The sequence below is a fragment of the Cricetulus griseus genome, chromosome 3 (assembly GCF_003668045.3).
Source record: "Cricetulus griseus strain 17A/GY chromosome 3, alternate assembly CriGri-PICRH-1.0, whole genome shotgun sequence".
Taxonomy (NCBI): domain Eukaryota; kingdom Metazoa; phylum Chordata; class Mammalia; order Rodentia; family Cricetidae; genus Cricetulus; species Cricetulus griseus.
In genome coordinates, this window is record NC_048596.1 from 55047954 (window position 1) to 55065660 (window position 17707).

Sequence of the window (17707 nt, forward strand, 5' to 3'; positions counted from 1 at the left end):
GTGGGTAAGGTGAGGGCTGTAAATTTGGGGGTTGAACCCTGAGAGATCATCTCATCCAAGTGCATTTGAGGGAGAAATGGAGATGCAGAGAGAGGTCTTGACTTGCTCCAGGCCGTCAATGAGTAGAGTTGGAGCCACACCTGGCTCTCCTAACTTTCAGGATTGACCCAAGTCCTGTTTGGGTGATCCATGTCCCACCCAATATGACAAGGTTTCCATGGGTCCCAGCTCCCCCTCTCCCACTGTGTTTCTGGGGCAGAAGTGCCAACTACATACGGAGAGGTGGACTGGGAAGCTTCCTGCTAGACTCACAGCCCAGGCACGGCATGGGGAGCATATCCTAGATGTAGCTTGTCTCCCGGGATCACAGCACAGGGAAGCCCTTCAGCATCTGTCAGGTTGGCAGGGGTCGGGGTAAGCATTCTGTGTACCTTGTTCTCCCCCAGCCCTGTGCACAGCAGAAGGTACAAATGGTTTCCAGCACTGAGCAGGAGAGCGGGAGGGTGACCACTCCAAAGTATCTCCTGTCTCCTTTTTCTAGTGCATATGACTTCAGGCCAACAGCATCTTACAGCCCAGTGTCTGACGACAGAAACAGTCAGCAGCCTTCTCCCTCACCTCCAGGGAGCTTAGGGTCTGCTTCCTGTCGAGTGTGGTTGCTCAGGCAGGGGGTAGGGGGCCGGGACAGGGGAGGATATAGAGAATGTTTGAGGACCACACTTATCCAATCCTGGCTAGGGTGGGAGGATATCTTTGGAGGAAGAAACAGGAAATCAACAGCTAAATCTGTGTCAGTGTACTACTAGGGATTGTGTTTGTTTTCGGGACAGTGTTTCTCTGTGTAGCTCCTGCTGCCCAGGAACTCACTCTGTAGGTGAGGCTAGCTTCCAATGGCCTCTGCCTCCCAATTGCTGGGATTAAAGACATGCTCCACCACCATGCCCAGTTTTCCCCAGGGCTTTTTGAATGTGGGGCAAGTGCTCTACTCAGAGATACATAACAGTCCTTTATTTTTCATCTATTATTAATGTGTTTTTAATTATTTAAATTCATTTTATATGCATTGGTGTGAAGGTGTCAGATCCCCTGGAACTGGAGTTACAGACAGTTGTGAGCTGCCATGTGGGTGCTGAGAATTGAACCCAGGTTTTCTGGAAAAGCAGCCAGTGTTAACTGCTAAGCCACCTCTCCAGCCCCTTCGTGTGTTTGAGAGTGCTGGCACTTGCTTGCCACAGAGCAATTGTGGAAGTCAGAAATCAGCCCTTTCCTTGTTCCACCATGGCCTCTGGGGGTAGAATTCTTTCCTTTTGTGGGGGCTGTTTTTAGAGACAGGGTTTCTCTGTGTATCCTTGGCTGTCCTGGAATTCACCGTGTAGACCAGGCTGGCCTCGAATTCACAGAGATCCTCCTGCCTCTGCCTCCCTGGCCTAACTGTGACACATATTTAAATGAACTTTTTGTTTTTGTTTTTGTTTTTGTTTTTTTGACAGAGTCTTGCTATGTATCTCAGGTTGGCCTCTCAAGTTCCCAGTCTCCCTAGTGGTAAGAATTAATTTGAGCCATCATCATACCTGGCTTAATACCTATTAATCCTAGGCTGTGTCTGAGGTACACAGATAGAAAAACAAAACAGAAGCAATCACTGCCCACATGCAGCTGCCACACTATCAGAGAACACAAATACTAAACACATAGGAAAACTGATAAGCACCATGGCTACAAAGGGAACCATTGCTGCTGAGCCCAGGAAGAGAAGCCAGCGTGAAAGAGGCAGAAGGCCACAGCCTCAGAAGCAGCTCAAGTGGCCATCAAAGGGCCTGACAGGACTTTGGAGATAGGTGATCACAGGGGGAGACATGGATGGGGTCTGGATCCTGCAAGTTCAAGATCTAGAGACTGGACTCTGGCCAGGAGAGTTAAAGCAGTGGAGGCAGATCACTGGGAACTGTGTGTTTGACCAGGTGAAGGAAAGGCAGCAGAGATGAAGAGGGTGGGAGGGGGGACGGGATGCTGCCATCTGTTCTGGAGATGAAGCAGTCAGGAATTACTGAAGAACTGAGCAAGTGGGGAGAGGAGGACTCTAACAGCTAATTCCTAGTCTAATGAGCTGAAGGCTTCTACATTTACACTGGTTGCCTTGGATGTGGAAAGGGAAAGCAACTTCCTCCTAGGAGGGAGGGAGAGGAGCCCAGAAAAACAAAGAGGGCCTGGGTAATAAACAGAGCCCCTCCATTACCCACAGTACCACAGGGGTAATGCAAGGGGCTCCAGGCAGCCCCTTCCACGCTTGAGGGAACTAACCCAGGGCAAGTGAATGCCTTCCAGCTGATAACCCTCATCCTTTCACACTGTCTAGGGTAAATGGTAAAGTGCACACATATCATGTGTAGTGCTTAAACCTTCCCAGAGCTTCCTTCCCAGTTACTGCTTCAGCCCCAAACCCCCTGCAAGGCTCAGGACACCCCACCTACCCATATGCCCCTACTCATAGAGTGCCTCACTCCACTGCACCTCCTGTCAGGTCCATCCTACCCTTTTCTGCCCCAGAACCTGATCTTTCCATGCATTTACGTAGATCAGTGAAACCAGAATGAACAGCCCCTTCCTTCGCCTGGCTCTTGAAGCAAGTTAACTTTTGTGGGGAGCTGGTGGTTGCAGCCACGACAGATTGCTCAACCCAGATTGAGCGCGGCCTGTCTTGCTTTGACCCTGTAGCCCCTTTTAAGTTAAGGAACCGGGAGGGTCTACTCCTCCCAAGTTTGGACTCTGATCCAAGGCTTGATCCTTGGTGCAGCAGGCACCTTGCTCCTCGGAGCTTCGTCCCGTGTGCCCAGCGGAGCCCAGTGGAATTGCAGGGCTTTGCAAGGAGTGGAAGGTTAGGGTTGGGAAGGGAAACCTAGACCTGATGAATGAGTCAGGAGCTGACTCTGGAGTCACGTGACAAAGGCCACGCCCCGGGAACTGACTGAATCATGTGACACCCGGGCCAAGGAACGTTTTTCTCACGTGACGGAGGTGCCTTGGGTGGACCAATAAGGATGCCGAGGCTGGGCTGGGGTGTGTGTGTAGGGGACGGCGCGCGGGAAGGGAACTGAAGTCATCCGTAGTGGCCGCTGGGACTCGGTGTGGGTCGTGTCCTGTCCCGGTATGGTTGCAAATTAGGGTCGAGTTCAGTGCTGGTGAGCCATGAAGTGCCTGATCACCGGCGGCAACGTGAAGGGTGAGTTTGGATATACCCGGCGGCGGGGCACGTGAGCAAGCCGGAAGAATCTCCCTAATCTTTTTCTGATCTCCTCGAAGTGCTGGGCAAGGCTGTCCATTCGCTATCCCGAATCGGGGACGAGCTCTATCTGGAACCCTTGAAGGACGGGGTAAGAGGCTCGAACTCAGGGGTGAGGGCGATTCAATGGGGAGTGGGAAGCCTAGACTTGGCGCTGGCTCTCGGCCTTGCATAATGAGGGTGGGCAGGTATTTTGGCGGAGTTGTTTCCTCTTGGGTTTTGAGGGCATCAGTTTGGGCCTTGTCTTCCGAGGCTGCATGTGTGTACAGAGGGAACGTGCCCTCCCTAAAGTGACAGGCAGGGTGGTGCTGAAGTAATTTAGGGGGACAGCAAGCATGGCAGATCCTGGGCCGCAGACACTGGAAAGTTCACATGCAGGAGGTCGTGCTACACAGAAGAGAGAAAGGGAGTTTCAGTAAGCAATGGAAGAGGACGGCCTCAGGATGAAAGAGCAGGCCATTAGGCTGGGGTGGGCCTGCTGTTGCCCCTAACTCCTATCTTACTTGTTTTTTTGTATCTTAGCTCTCTCTAAGGACTGTGAACTCTTCCCGTTCTGCCTATGCCTGCTTCCTCTTTGTCCCGCTCTTCTTCCAGCAGTACCAGGCGGCTTCCCCTGGTCAGGACCTGCTGCGCTGTAAGATCTTGATGAAGGTGAGGACCATCTGAAGCATCTCCACAGCTGTGCCTCTGTGCCAGGGTACTCAGTAAATAATTACTAGGGAGTTAGCCTCATATGGGAGCAATTCCATGCAAAATGCAGTGATGTAAAGATGTCTGCAATTTAGAGGTTTGTAAGATCTGTGGAGAGGGTGGTGACATGCAAGTTAGTCAAGAAAAGGTTAGCAGCCCTTCCTGCAAAGGGAAAAGCATGGACAAGGCCTGGAAGTGTACAGACATCCTGCATGTAGTGGGAGCCCCATGTAAAGCTTTGCTGGGCCAGTGATGGACCAGGACCTACATGGAATGTAGAGCTGGTCCATGGAGGCACAGTGCCAGGCTGATGTCCTACCTTGCCCAGTCCTTCCTGTCCGTCTTCCGCTCTCTGGCGATGGTGGAGAAGACTGTGGAAAAGTGCTGCATCTCCCTCAGTAGCAGCAACAGCCACCTTGTGGTCCAGCTCCACTGCAAGTATGGTGAGCACACAGCTGGCCAGCCAAGAGTTCCCTCCATGGGTGTGGGGGAGTGAAATGAAAGTTGTCAAGCCCACTGAGACCCTTTTTCCTTATCCAGGGGTCAAGAAAACACACAACCTCTCCTTCCAAGACTGTGAATCCCTGCAGGCTGTCTTCAACCCAGCCTTGTGCCCCCACTTGCTCCGAGCACCAGCACGGTCAGTACACCCTCCTTCAAGCTTAGCCTGAGTCTCTTCCATCTTTGGGGCTTTTGAGTGTCATACTGGGAATGCACCATTTTCAACAGGCATGGTTTTATGTCTGTCATCCCATCTGTTCTTAGATGGAGTCGAGAGGACCAGGAGTTTCAAGACCAGTGAATTTCTAGACTAGCCTAGATAATATAAGACTGCCTCAAAGAAGGGTGTGTGTGCTGGGGAGATAACTCAGTAAAATGTCTGATGTGCAAGAATGAAGACCTTGTTTTGAGTCCCAGAGCTCATATAAAAATGTGTGGTGTCCACTTGTAATTCTAGTCGGGGGGGGGGGGTGGTTAGAAACTGAATTCCTGGGGCTCACAACCCCAGGCCAGTAAGAGACCCTGTCTCAAATAAAATGAAGTGGACAAACCTGAGAACCACCACCTGAGGAAGTCTGGCTTCTGCTCGTATATGTTCATGCAGAATACACATAAAGACACCACTTTATGAGGGCTTCTTGGGGGTTCTGTGCACAGTGAACATTTGGGCCCTTACCTGGTTCTTCAAAAACAGGCTGCTGCCTCTTCCCATTCCCACTGATGGTGGGGTCCTGTCTTCTGTATCCCAGAGGCCTAGCTTGGCTCTCTGATGCTCAGACACGCTTTGACCACTTTCCTAGAGAGGATATGTGATCTGCCTACGGATCTCTGACCTCAATAGCCTTGAAGGTCTGTCCTTGACCTGCATCACAGCTCCAAAGCCCTATGACATGTTCATTTTTCTGGTAGTGTCCCTCTTAAAGCAGCTGCTTCCTAACTGCTGGGACTCTGTCTAAACTGAGCCAAGGGAAGAGCAGGGCAAGGAGGCTGGAATCTAGGAGGGCTGCTGAGCAATTCACCTGTCAACATCAAGAGAATGCAGGGTAAGGAGGATGTGGGCTCCAGCAGAGTGAAGATCCCTGAAGACCAGCCCAGGGATCTTGCCTGTGCTGGACACTGTTTTCATCCACCTAGCCCAAGATCCCATTCATTTCTCAGAGTGACTGAAAGTCTTTTCAGGTCCCAATGTCAGCTTCCCTAGGGTCTGTTAGTAGTGATGGACTTGCTTTTTTTTTTTTTTTTTTTTTTTTTTTTTTTGAGACAGGGTTTCTCTGTAGCTTTGGAGCCTGTCCTGGAACTAGCTCTGTAGACCAGACTGGCCTTGAACTCACAGAGATCCGCCTGTCTCTGCCTCCGAGTGCTGGAACTAAAGGTGTCTGCCTCCAATGCCCGGCCTGGACTTGCTTTTTGGAAAGAAAAAGGCACTAGGGACTGTTTCTTACTAAAAATTAGCAATTCCTTTTTTTTTTTTTTTTTTTTTTTTTTTTTTTAGGTAGAATTTCTCTGTTAAACAACCCTGGCTGTCCTGGAGCTCACTCTGTAGAACAGGCTGGCCTCAAACTCAGAGATCCACCTGCCTCTGCACCACCACCATCCCGCTCAGCAGTTGCAATTTTGTCTTATTTTTTCTTCCCTCAATACTGACAACAGAACCTAGGACCTTGTGCTTGTTAGGTACTCTCTTATACAGAGATTAATTCCCAGCCTCAACTGCTTCTCCTTCTCATGTAATTTCAAATATAGAAGTCAGTAAGCTGGCTCAGCAGTTGAGGTCACTGCTTTTTTTTTTAATGTATTTTTTTAAATTTATTTTTATTTTATGTGCATTTGTGTTTTGTCCATGTGAGGGTGTCAGATCTTGGAGTCACAGACCAGCATGAGCTGCCATGTGGTTGCTGGGAATTTTTTTGTTTTGTTTTTTGTTTTTCTAGACAGGGTTTCTCTGTGTAGCTTTGGAGCCTATCCTGGCACACACTCTGGAGACCAGGCTAGCCTCGAACTCACACAGATCCACCTGCCTCTGCCTCCCGAGCGCTGGGATTAAAGGCGTGCGCCACCAACGCCCGGCCCGGCGGTTGCTGGGAATTGAACCCTTATCCTCTGGAAGAGCAGTCAGCGCTCTTAACCACTGAGGTACCTCTCCAGCCCCAAGGTCATTGCTTTAAGCCTGACAACTTGAATTATCAGGCTTAAAATCCTCAGAACCTACATGGTGGAAGAACTCACTCTTGTGGGTTGTTTGCTGATCTCCACATGTGCACCAGGGCATCTGAGCTCCTCTTCCCTCCCCAGCAATACACACCCACACAAAATAATTTTTAAAAATTCAAATATAGATGCCAGGTGCTCTTTCCCCCACTTCCCAGTGCTAGGGCTGTAACCCAAAGACTGTACATTCCATGGAGCTATATTTCCAGTTCCCAGAGTTGCCTTGAAGCAAATCTAGGTGTTACTTTTTTGCAAATGTTCAGCAATATGTATTCTTAGAAGACAGGAGCCAAGGCCTGGTAGCATGGTGGCCCACACCTTTAATCCCATTACTTGAGAGGCAGAGGCAGGTGGATCTCTGAGTTCCAGGCCAACCCAAGTTATATAGAGACCCTGTCTCAAAAAACCCAAAACCCCAAAAAGGATCTACCCTTTTTCCATTTTTGTGTGTCTACAGGATGTTGCTATTTTATACAAACTGCTCTTGAGTTCTTGGGTTCAGTAGCTGGGTTGTATGGTGGTGCACACCTGTGAGCCCAGCTCTTCAAGAAGAGTTAAGAGGGCAGGTGAATTGCTCCAAGTTTGAAGTCAGCAAGAGAACCTGTTTTTAAACAGCCCCTCCCACCCCTCAAAGTAGCTGCAACTAACACTACACCCAGCTTTGCATGTCCCCCTTTTGTACTAAGGGATGCACCAGGCCTTTGCCCTGCTAGTCAAGTTTCTCTGTCCTTTAGCAAATAGCCCTTTGTTCCTGCACCATGCAGTGCTGCCTGCCCATTCTTCTTCTGTGTCTAGGCATTAGTTTTATTTAGTTTCTGACCAAGCAGGTAACATACCTGACTCATATCTCTCCTGTCCTCAAGAGTGGGCAAAGCACTCTGTGCCCATCTGCTGTTTCCCTTGTCACAGGGTTCTGGCAGAGGCTGTTCTGTCTTTTCCCCCTGCACTGACTGAGGTGACACTGGGCATTGGCCATGGCCGACGGGTCATCCTGCGCAGCTACCAGGAGGAGGAGGCAGGTGAGGGAATTAGACCTGCCCCAAGAGTGAACAGAGCTGGGGTGAGGCAAGAACTCAAGGACTTTTAACTCCTCTTGTGCCTGCCCCATAGATAGCACCAACAAAGCCATGGTCACTGAGACTAGCATTGGGGAGGAGGACTTCCAGCAGTTGCATGCCCCAGAAGGGATAGCGGTCACTTTCTGCCTCAAGGAATTTCGGGTGAGTTCGCCAGCACCATCACCTGGTCTTTCAACCTGATACAGGCTCTTACTACCTGCTTCTTCCATCCCAGGGGCTCCTGAGCTTTGCAGAATCAGCAAACTTGCCTCTTACAGTCCACTTTGATGTTCCAGGCAGGTAATTCTAGGCTTGTAGACTGGGGAGGAGGTTGGGCTCTGGGATGCCTAGAGCAGAGCAGGATGACCTAGCTCACCACCATTCCTTTATCCAGGCCAGTCATCTTTACCATTGAGGATTCTTTGCTGGATAGTCACTTTGTCTTGGCCACACTCTTAGAGCAAGACCCATGTTCCCAGGACCTGTGCTCCCCAAATCCCTGCCAGCCAGTGCCTCAGAAGCAGGCTCACAGGTAAGGACTCCCAGCTCTCCCTCTCTCTGTTCACCTCAGGCTGAGCCTGCTATGGCTAGCTGCTGCACCTCCCCCAGCACACACTTACACACTTACTTCCTGTCAGGCCTCAGCCTCTACAGGGCTTCCAGCCTTCATGGTCAGCTGTACTGAGACCCCTCCCATCCAAAAGAGGCATCCCCAAGGTCCTGCTGGCTTCCTTCTCTGGCTGAGGCCTCCCTTTTGAGCCTCCTCCCAGGCTAGGAGGGAAAGGGCCGCTGGGAGCCAGGGAGCGGCCTGGAGCAGGGAAAGCAGGTGGCTGAAGGGCAGGTGGGTTGGGGAGGATGGGCTCAGTGTAGTGGAAGCAGAGGAAGTTTGGTCTGGCTCACAGCCCAGCATATCCCTGGGCTCTGGTGCTCTCCAGCTCCTATCCCTTGGGGAGGTGAGGGATTGGGCCCCATGTGGCCCTGTTCACAGAACTTCTTGCTTCCCCCCACACACACTGAGCTAAGCTGGCCCCCAGGATGCCTCCCTCAGGCCCCTACCTGAACTCTGATCAAAGGGGTTCCAGTTCCACCCCCTCCAGGAAGCTCCCACTTAACCCCTGCATCCTTTCTTCCTAGCCAAATCAGGAAGTAATAAAACCAAAAGCTTACCAGCAGTCTTGAGGCCTCACACCCTGGCCTGCCTCTGTGTCCCTCTTCCTTCTGATATTGTCTCTGCCTACAGCATACCCCACTTAGATGACTTTACCAATGATGACATCGACTGTTACATGATTGCCATGGAAACCACCGTGGGCAGTGAGGGCTCCCGGGCACAGCCTTCCACTTCCCTCCCACCTGTCTCCCAGCCCTCCCATGACCTTGTCCCCCCCTCAGAGGAGGAGGAGGAGGAAGCTGAGCCCAGTACAGTGCCTGGGACTCCTCCACCTAAGAAGGTAGGAGCTGGAGTTGGGGTGGGAAGTATGAGGTGAGGAAGGGAGAAGTTAGCCTCCAGAACTAACTGTGCTTTCTCTATTCTCTTTCCAGTTTCGCTCACTTTTCTTTGGTTCCATCCTGGCCCCTGTACACTCCCCCCAGGGCCCCAGCCCTGTGCTGGCAGAAGACAGTGATGGTGAAGGCTGAACTCGAAAAACCTGAAGCCTGTGTCCAAAGGCCATAGACCTGAAGCCACCCCAGCCATTGGCAGGGCTGAAACCTTAGTCCCTGGGCGTGGAAAAGGGGCTATGCTTGGTGTAGGCACTTATCTGTATGCTACAGAGCTGCCTAGGCAACCATGTTTGGTCTGTGTTGTATATTATTCACTCAACCTGTATCAATCATGTCTCTTTCTGGTGCCCAGCTACCACCTGACAGATTCCTTGCCTTTCTTACTGTAGAGCCACAGGCCAGGCTCTAGGTATCTTGCCAGAGCTAGAAATTTACCTTCCTCTGGCTTGCCTGCCTCTTAAAAACAAACAAACAAACCAATCACAGTGCTGATTACCCTCTGCCAATCATGAACTAACTCCCTGACAAACCTCTGGGACCTTCTGTGTCTCTTGCTTTCCCAATACTTGGGCCTTGGCCTGGAATCCTAATAGCCTCTAGACCAAAGTGTGCTATTGGGGTTGCCCTGACTGGACCCATGTCCAGCTAGTCAGTTTGCCCTCTCAGGTGGCTTTGTACCAAAGGGCTACTGGCCCACTGTCTGAAACAAGTGAGACAGAGGCCATGGCGAGAATCCAGCTTTGACCTTTATTCAAGAGACCAGATGGGTTGCTCCAGGATCCAGCTGCCAGCCATGCAAGGCTGGAGACCCACAATCTGGTCTGCCATTGCCCTGAGCTGCAGCCTTGGCCCCAGGATTCCACTTGAAGCCACCACAGGTGCTGGTGGGAGGGAGCCCTGGAGGATTAGACGCTGCTATTGATTCATTAAAAAAAGAAAGGAAAAAGACACTTAACGCTGTGTGTTCCCCATGATGGGTGGGCCTGAGGGGCAGTGTGACCCATGGCAGCATGATTTCTGTACAAATAATCCATCATCTGGGGCAGAAGGGCAGCACATGGAGACTACTTCTTGGCTTTGGCAGAGTTGCGGGGTGGGGTGATGGGACGGCCCCCAGGGTTCAGGCCACTGAACTGCCCATACTTCCCCTTGTTCTTGTCAGCGGGCTTGAGGATCTGAAAGAGAAAGGGCTGGTCAGGCTCCTAGTGCTGAGCTAGGCAGTCTAAGAGCCTCATCCCCACACCCACCTGGAAGGAGCACATAAGAGTCTCATCCACGCTCATCATGGCACCAGCATTGTCAAACTCGCCACAGTAGTTGGGAGCTGAGAAGAGTGTCACCAACTGCCTCTTGGCAAAGAACTCGTAGCCATCTTCTACAACCTGGGCAAAGATAGGAATTGTTTGGTCTACAAGTTAAGCAGCTGGCCACCCCAGCCTGCCTCAGGGCTACCAGCCCACCTGATGCGCCCTGCAGATGAGGTCCAAATCATGCTTGTGTAGGAACTTGGCCACCACCTCAGCCCCAAAGGTAAAGGAGACGCCACGGTCATTCTCGCCCCAGCCTTGAACATCCTTGTCAGGGTCAGACCACAGGAGATCACACAGTAGGCCCTGGTCAGGCACATCTGTGGGCCGCATAATACGCCTAATCTGCTCCATGGATTGCAAGTCTGGAGACAGGCCTAGAGGGAAAAGGTGAAAAGCAAGGACTCTCCCATGCCCAGAAGCTCTTAGGAATCAGCCCTCCCCTCCCCACCACCAATGGTGGTGCTCTTTTGTACTAAAGTCCAGGCAGGTAGAATTCATTATCCCTCAGCTTTTTAAAAGTGCAAAGAGCACACTTCCATGGAGGAAAGAGATGAGTGAGTTGTCTACAGGATGCCAAATGCCACAACAGGAAAGAGTGCAGCCAAACGGGGGGTGTGAATGACTTCCTACAATAAGTGACATCCAAGATGAGATTCAAGGACAGCTATTCCAGAAAACAGAAGAGTTCTGCTAACAACTTTACAAGTAAAGATGTGGCCCAAGAACTCCAAGCACAGGCTCCACAACAACTCTTATTACCTCCATGGCAGCAGAAGATCTTCTCATCTACAATGGCTGCGATGGGCAGGCAGTTGAAGCAGTCAGTGAAAGTCTTCCACAGTTTGATATTGTATCGTCTCTTGCCTGCACAGAAGGAGATGGCTTGTAAGGAAGACCACCCACCTCACGGAACCCTCAGCCTAGCTTTCTGTGTGCTGCAGGGTATTTTGTGGGTTACTATGGCATAGCTGGGAGAAAAGATTGAAAGGCAAGGTAAGCTTAAGTCCCTCCCCCTGCACTACCCGATTTGCCTTCCAGAATTCTAATACATGGCCCAGTGTGGCCCAACCTCGATGTTGGCACCCACTCTAGTCCCACTAATCAGGCCAAACCAAAAACGTATGGTTTATATACAGACACCTTACAGATAACCTAAATGCTTAAGGGATGTAATGGGGCGGGGGTGTCATCAGGCAGGATTGTGGGGGGAACTTCAGCAAATGGGCAGTCCTCTAAAAGCCTCCATTCACCAGATCCCTCCTGAGTGTCAGGGATGACAGCATGAGAAGGGGACTTTACAGGGCTCATAGTACATTAGGGGGTCTTTTGGCACCAGACCAGGGAATTCCCATGAAGAGCAGGGAACGTAGCTTTGGGAAGCCTGCAACATTTACTCACATTCATCATAGAAGCCATAGATGCGGTTGATGCTGGCACACTCGTGGTTCCCACGAAGCAGAAAGAAATTCTCAGGGTATTTGATCTTATAGGCCAGCAGCAGGCAGATGGTCTCCAAAGACTGCTTGCCACGATCCACATAGTCCCCCAAGAAGAGGTAGTTGCTCTCTGGAGGGAAGCCACCATATTCAAACAGCCGTAGAAGGTCATAGTACTGGCCATGGATGTCACCTAGGAACCAGAAAAGACTAGATAGGTGCAAGATCTAAACTTGAGCCCAGGGCCAGCAATGGGCTAAAGGAAGGAGAAAACCAGGTAGTGGGGCAGGAGTGGGGGCTATTTACAAGAAGCCAAGAGGTTCCACGCAAGGGCTCACCACAGATCTTGAGAGGTGCCTCAAGCTCCAGAAGAATAGGCTGGCTCAGGAATATCTCCCGGGATTTGAGGCACAAACCACGGATCTCGTTCTCTGTTAGTTGCACATTTTTTCCAGGCCGTGAGCCCTGCACTGGGTACGGAATGGGGTCTTAGGACCGTGACCTCGCAGACAGGGTGGGGGTGTCACCCCCCCAACACGGGCAGCTGTTGCCAGGGAGCCGCCCCGAAACCTCTGCCTTAGGCCTCCAAAGGCAAGACCCGACCCCCTCAGTCACCCAGGAGGCCCGAGGGAGTCGCCTGTTCTCAGGACCTTCCTTGCTCCGGGACCTCTTCCCAGCTAGCTTCGCAGACTTAGCCTGAGTCCGGGCCACGCGTGCGTCCCCGGGCCCGGAGCGCGTTCCAAAGCGGAGGCGCGCGGACGGGGAGGTGGCCGTAGCCACGGGACTTCACGGCCTGTCCCCGCCCAAGCGACGCTAGCCCCCGGGAGCCGCAGGCCCGCCCGCGCGCCACTTCCGGACGGCGAGAGGGCCTGGGCTTGGCGCGCGCGCACCTTCCCTACCCCTGCCCACCTTCCAGCAGGCGCCCGATGATGGAGTCCAGGTTGAGCTTCTCGCTGTCGGACATGGCGGCTCCGCCGCTCCGGCCCAGCAGCTCCGGGCCCTCTCCTGCCTCCCGCCCTCTCACAGCCTCCTTCCGGCCTGGCTCTCCTTCCGCCCGCCCCTGCCCGCGCCCCGCCTCCTCGGCTGCCCGCCCCGCCGCGCCGCGCCCGCAGTTCCTCGCTCTCTAGCGCCTCCGCTGGACGGGAAGAGCCACAGCCCGGAGGGTCTAGGGGGGCCGGGCGGAGCCTAGCTTGGGTGGTGGGCGTGGTTTGGTAGGACGGGGTTGAGTTGGCTCCACCCTGGAGGGATCGCCCTGCCGGGTTCACAGGCGTTATGGCCGGAAGTACTGTGGAAATTGTTTTTCTCAAAAGTCTCTTCTCACCCCAGCCCTACGTGAGATTGTGGTGTGTGCACGTTAATCGCTGACTTCTCAAACTAAGGCTTAATGATAATGAGCTCCAGACTCGGGCCCTACATTCACCTTGGTCCTTGTGGTGAAACCCATGGACACCTGCTACTGAACTCTGAGCATGTTTTGGTCTAGGTTACCTTGGTGCTTGCTACGTCAATTTTTTTTCTTCCGTGAATGATGTAATAGTATTGCATCGCGTTCATGTTGTAAGTACTTTGTGTAGTATTCAGATTTGCCTAGCATGTGTAAGGCCTTAGTTCCATCTCCGGTTCTGGAAGAAAAGAGGGGAGAAAAGGTATTATTTTTTTAAATAGTAAAATATTAAGATAGGCATGGTGTCATAAACCTGCAATTCCAGTGCCTGAAACCCTAGCACTCAGGAATCTGGAGATAGGAGGATTAAGAGGTTCAAGGTCGTCGAGCTAATCCCAGCACCCGGGAGGCAGAGGCAGAGGCAGGCGGATCTCTGTGAGTTCGAGGCCAGCCTGGTCTCCAGAGCGAGTGCCAGGATAGGCTCCAAAGCTACACAGAGAAACCCTGTCTTGAAACCGCCCCCCCCAAAAAAAGTTCAAGGTCATGCTCAACTATAGAGAGAGTTTATCTCCTGCCAGGACTACATGAGACCCTTGTTCCCAGACAGTACCCCTTCACTCCCCAAAAAGAAAGAAAATGAAGGAAAAAGCTAAAACATAAAAGCATAATTCTTATTGAAACTATGGGTTTTATATGCTAGTGACCACAAAACTGATGGTGGCCTGTCATCATCTCTGACAAGCCAAGGGACTCATCACACCCAGCATCCTGTGGATGGGAGGAGTTCGTGGCTCGGGCACTGGGGCAAGCAGGAAGAGCCTCATAGAGGAAGGGGGAGTCCCCCCCCCCACCTGGGAGGGGCCCCCAACAGGCTGCTGAAGCTGAGACTGAGGAGGAAGTGAGAAGAGGAGGTGAGGTGCAGCAAGGAGGTGAGCTGGGCTGCTGGGGCTACGGTCTAGGCCTGAGGCTGGGTCTTGGCCCAGAGGCCGAGCCCTCTCCCCAGTAAAAGAGGAGGCTTAGTCTCCTGTGGCTGAGGACTGGAGACTGAAATTCCTGGCCTCAGTCTGACAACTCCTGGCTGCTCACACTGGTTCTCTGTATGTCTTGCAGCCTGTGACACTGGGGTCTAGGGCACAATGGCCCAGGCCCTGGGGGAGGACCTGGTGTTGCCATCAGAGCTACAGGATGATTCTAGCTCTCTAGGGTCTGACTCGGAGCTGAGTGGGCCCAGTCCATATCGCCAGGCTGACCGCTATGGCTTCATTGGGGGCAACTCAGCAGAACTGGGGTAAGTGAGGCATGGGTAGGGAGACAGGGTACCGAGACTGAGTTCTGGAGTTAGGCCTGACCCCAGGGGTCTGGCTGTAGAGACTAGCCCAGAACTCAGCCAGTGTCACTCCTCAGGTCCCAGGTGGGATTCTAAAGTAAGAAGACCAGTGGAGGCAATGTCCCTTATGTCTCTTCTATCCTCTGAGGGTCTAAACACTCCCTTAGAGCTGCACCTTTCACCTTTTAATCTAGCCCAAGAGCTCCAGATGGAAATCTGTACCTCCTTCATTCTCTTCTTCAGGTTTACCTTACCCAGTTAAACAGGCCCAGAGACAGACAGAAGCTTGCCCCACCTTGCACAGCAGATCAGAAGCAGATTCTAGCTTCCAGTCCAGGGCACTGTCCCCCTGCAGCCCCTGTGAATTGCCTCTGTCTCTGTTGTGGGTGACAGCCAAATAGGCCCTCCCTCGATACACACCTCCTCTCCCCTTCAGGCTCTCCTGCTTCTGTCCCTGCTGAAGCCAAATACCTCTCCTTTAACTGTAATCACCATTGGCAGCTCCTGGGCCACAGATCCCTTTGAAGGACTCCTCAGTGGTCCCCAGTGTCTCAGAACGGGAAGGCATGTGTTGCAAGGAATGCTATGTTGTGTGTGCCTCCAGGCCTGGCCAACCCCCAGCAGACCTCATCCGCCAGCGGGAGATGAAGTGGGTGGAGATGACCTCACACTGGGAGAAGACCATGTCTCGAAGATACAAGAAGGTGAGGAAAGAGGGGGCTGTGTATTGGTCCCCACAGCTCTTAATCCGCCCTGCCTCTGCCAGCCTAGCGGGCCCTTGGCCAATGAAAAGCTGTAAGAGAGGTTGGCCTTGACCTGACACAACAACTGGATCTCACCCACAGGTAAAGATGCAATGCCGGAAGGGCATCCCCTCAGCCCTGCGGGCCCGGTGCTGGCCCCTGCTGTGCGGGGCCCAGATGTGCCAGAAGAACAACCCTGGCACCTATCAGGTGAGTAAATTGGCAGAATCTTTACCTCCCCTTCTCAGAGCTCCTTCCCACCCTGAGCCCTCACGTCCACCTTCCTACCACCCATAGGAGTTGGCAGTGGCCCCTGGAGACCCGCAGTGGATGGAGACCATTGGCAGGGACTTGCACCGCCAGTTTCCTCTGCACGAGATGTTTGTGTCACCCCAGGGACATGGGTATGAGGCCAGGGATACCCAGGGATACCCCAAGTCCTCATGCTAGATGCTTCAGCCCAGTCTCCTGCTTCAGATTTACATCTTTAGCAGAGGGAGACTATGGCCTGGGCAGAGGCCACAGAGGGCAGGGAAGGGATGCCTAGGAGGCTAGCCCTAATGAGATCTTCTGGCACAGACAGCGGGGGCTGCTGCAGGTTCTCAAGGCCTACACTCTGTACCGGCCAGAACAGGGCTATTGCCAGGCTCAGGGCCCTGTAGCTGCTGTGCTGCTCATGCATCTGCCCCCAGAGGTGAGTGACCTTGACCCTGCCTCAATCCCTATTGCCCTATGCCCCAGTGATTCTGATCTCTTAGACCTCCAGCCCCAGGTACTCAGACCCCAGGAACCTGTGATGCTTTACTTTCAGGCCCTGTCCTAGTGACTAAAACCTCATGTCCACTAGTCTCAGTAACGTTGTCATCTATCATCCTTGACTTCTAAACCTGAGACCTTTGATCCTGGCCTTTACCCCAGGGATCTAGAAGTCTGGAAGAATTTCACTTTGACATTCTGATTCTGTACCATGCCCAGGCTTGCCAGGAGCATCCACTCACACTGGCTTTCCCTGTCTTATAATTTGTGACACTGAACTGAGTTGGGAGCACCATGGTCTTGGCCCTGGGGTGCGGAGACCCCAGTGACCTTAGGATTTGGGATATAAACTCTGAGAGCTTCTCAGCTTTTTCCCAAAGGGCCTCATGGCCCTCAAATACAGAACCCAAAGAAAGCCCTGTGATTTCCAACCCCTCATCCCCAGGACAGAGCAGGCTCTGGGCAGGTTGGGAGTGGTGTAAATCCCATGTCCCTGGGCCTAATGAGGACTCACAGGCCTGTGCCCTGCCCTCAGGAAGCCTTCTGGTGCTTGGTGCAGATCTGCGAGGTCTACCTCCCTGGCTACTATGGGCCCCACATGGTGAGCTGCTGGGTAGGGATATGAAAATGGGAAGTGAGGGTCAGGGGAGTGAGGGACCTGGGGTTTGGGAGTGGAGGTGTGCAGCACTGGCTAGCCAGACTGATGAGGAGCCTGGCTGTAGGAAGCAGTGCAGCTGGATGCTGAAGTATTCATGGCCCTTCTGCGGCGGCTGCTCCCACGTGTATACAAGCACCTGCAGCAGGTGGGCGTTGGACCCCTGCTCTACCTGCCCGAGTGGTTCCTGTGTCTCTTCACCCGCTCGCTGCCCTTCCCCACGGTGCTGCGCATCTGGGATGCCTTCCTCAGTGAGGGTGAGTGGGGGCCTCGGGGAGCTAGCTCAGTTTTCTGAATTTGCTGTGCTTGTTGCTCCTACTCTCAGCCCTTTTGGAGCCTTGTGTGTCTGTGGAGAAAACACCCACCTCACTGACAATCCCAGAGTAATGAACGAGAGCCACTACTTTGTCACAAGAACCACAGTGGGAGGCTGAGTGCAAGGACAGGGATGTCTCTGATGTGGATGGGGCCTGGGGTCTGTTAGGCAGTAGCCAGGCTGGTTGAGGCCCATGTCGTGGGATGTGAGTGGTTCAGGGTGCGCAAGGCCAAGGCACCGCCCACAGCAATGGGAGATGCTCTTCAGGGCCTTGCACCCATGGCTCTTCCTGAGTGGCCCGGCAAGCTGGCTCTGACAGCTAGCTTGTGAAACTTTCATTTTGGTGGGGGTGGGGCTAGGAGGTGACAGTACCCAAATTAAGAAGATATTTATAGAATGTCATAAGTGCCATGAAAAAATAAATCAAGGGATGTGACAGGGTGTCAGAAGAGCAGCAGGAGGTGGTTGCTGTTTTTAAAGATGGTTCTGGCTGCTCTATGAAGGAAGTGTTCTGAAAGGCAAGCAGGCAGAGGTTAGAGG

At 52.7% G+C, this 17707-nt stretch overlaps 3 protein-coding genes across 10 annotated transcripts in view; 2 read left to right on the forward strand and 1 right to left on the reverse strand.

Annotated features, from left to right (window-relative positions):
- Positions 1 to 2031: 2031 nt before the first annotated feature.
- Rad9a (RAD9 checkpoint clamp component A) lies at positions 2032 to 9595 on the forward strand. Of its 2 annotated transcripts, XM_027408702.2 has the most exons (11): positions 2032 to 3220; positions 3301 to 3371; positions 3803 to 3931; positions 4299 to 4413; positions 4511 to 4610; positions 7589 to 7698; positions 7790 to 7899; positions 7973 to 8037; positions 8132 to 8269; positions 8978 to 9188; positions 9280 to 9595. In XM_027408702.2, exons 1-11 carry the CDS (start codon positions 3187 to 3189, stop codon positions 9373 to 9375), a joined length of 1179 nt encoding a protein of 392 aa, XP_027264503.1. In that variant the 5' UTR covers positions 2032 to 3186; the 3' UTR covers positions 9376 to 9595. The 2 variants fall into 2 exon arrangements, with proteins under 2 accessions (XP_027264503.1, XP_027264504.1); XM_027408703.2 differs by lacking the exons at positions 2032 to 3220; positions 3301 to 3371 and having other exon boundaries at positions 3802 to 3931; positions 4250 to 4413.
- Positions 9596 to 9968: 373 nt separating this feature from the next.
- Positions 9969 to 13054, reverse strand: Ppp1ca (protein phosphatase 1 catalytic subunit alpha). Its single transcript, XM_027408704.2, has 7 exons — positions 12896 to 13054; positions 12325 to 12456; positions 11949 to 12179; positions 11310 to 11414; positions 10701 to 10924; positions 10488 to 10622; positions 9969 to 10415 (listed from the first exon to the last, which is right to left on the reverse strand). The coding sequence occupies exons 1-7, from the start codon at positions 12948 to 12950 to the stop codon at positions 10305 to 10307; spliced, it is 993 nt and encodes a 330-aa protein (XP_027264505.1). The 5' UTR covers positions 12951 to 13054; the 3' UTR covers positions 9969 to 10304.
- A 14-nt stretch (positions 13055 to 13068) lies between these two features.
- Tbc1d10c (TBC1 domain family member 10C) overlaps positions 13069 to 17707 on the forward strand; it is an 8169-nt gene continuing 3530 nt past the window's right edge. Inside the window, exons 1-9 of one of the 7 annotated variants that reach the window (XM_027408692.2) lie at positions 13069 to 13543; positions 14071 to 14299; positions 14481 to 14658; positions 15199 to 15401; positions 15543 to 15650; positions 15738 to 15844; positions 16024 to 16134; positions 16732 to 16797; positions 16919 to 17108. In XM_027408692.2, coding sequence (XP_027264493.1) covers positions 14507 to 14658; positions 15199 to 15401; positions 15543 to 15650; positions 15738 to 15844; positions 16024 to 16134; positions 16732 to 16797; positions 16919 to 17108 — 937 coding nt within the window. In that variant the 5' untranslated portion in view covers positions 13069 to 13543; positions 14071 to 14299; positions 14481 to 14506. Of the gene's footprint in view, positions 13633 to 14070; positions 14300 to 14480; positions 14659 to 15198; positions 15402 to 15542; positions 15651 to 15737; positions 15845 to 16019; positions 16135 to 16731; positions 16798 to 16918; positions 17109 to 17707 lie in introns of those variants that run through there. The other 6 variants (XM_027408696.2, XM_027408693.2, XM_027408695.2 and 3 more) reach the window with 6 other exon arrangements.

Coding starts and splice junctions, on each gene's coding strand:
- Rad9a (XM_027408702.2), top strand. CDS start 3,187: ATGAAGTGCCTGATCACCGGCGGCAACGTGAAGG. Junction 4,611..7,588: donor TTGCTCCGAGCACCAGCACG/GTCAGTACACCC, acceptor CCCTTGTCACAG/GGTTCTGGCAGAGGCTGTTC. Junction 7,900..7,972: donor TCTGCCTCAAGGAATTTCGG/GTGAGTTCGCCA, acceptor CTTCCATCCCAG/GGGCTCCTGAGCTTTGCAGA.
- Ppp1ca (XM_027408704.2), bottom strand. CDS start 12,950: ATGTCCGACAGCGAGAAGCTCAACCTGGACTCCATCATCGGGCGCCTG. Junction 12,457..12,895: donor CATCGGGCGCCTGCTGGAAG/GTGGGCAGGGGT, acceptor TTCCGTACCCAG/TGCAGGGCTCACGGCCTGGA. Junction 10,925..11,309: donor GATCTTCTGCTGCCATGGAG/GTAATAAGAGTT, acceptor TTTTCCCTCTAG/GCCTGTCTCCAGACTTGCAA.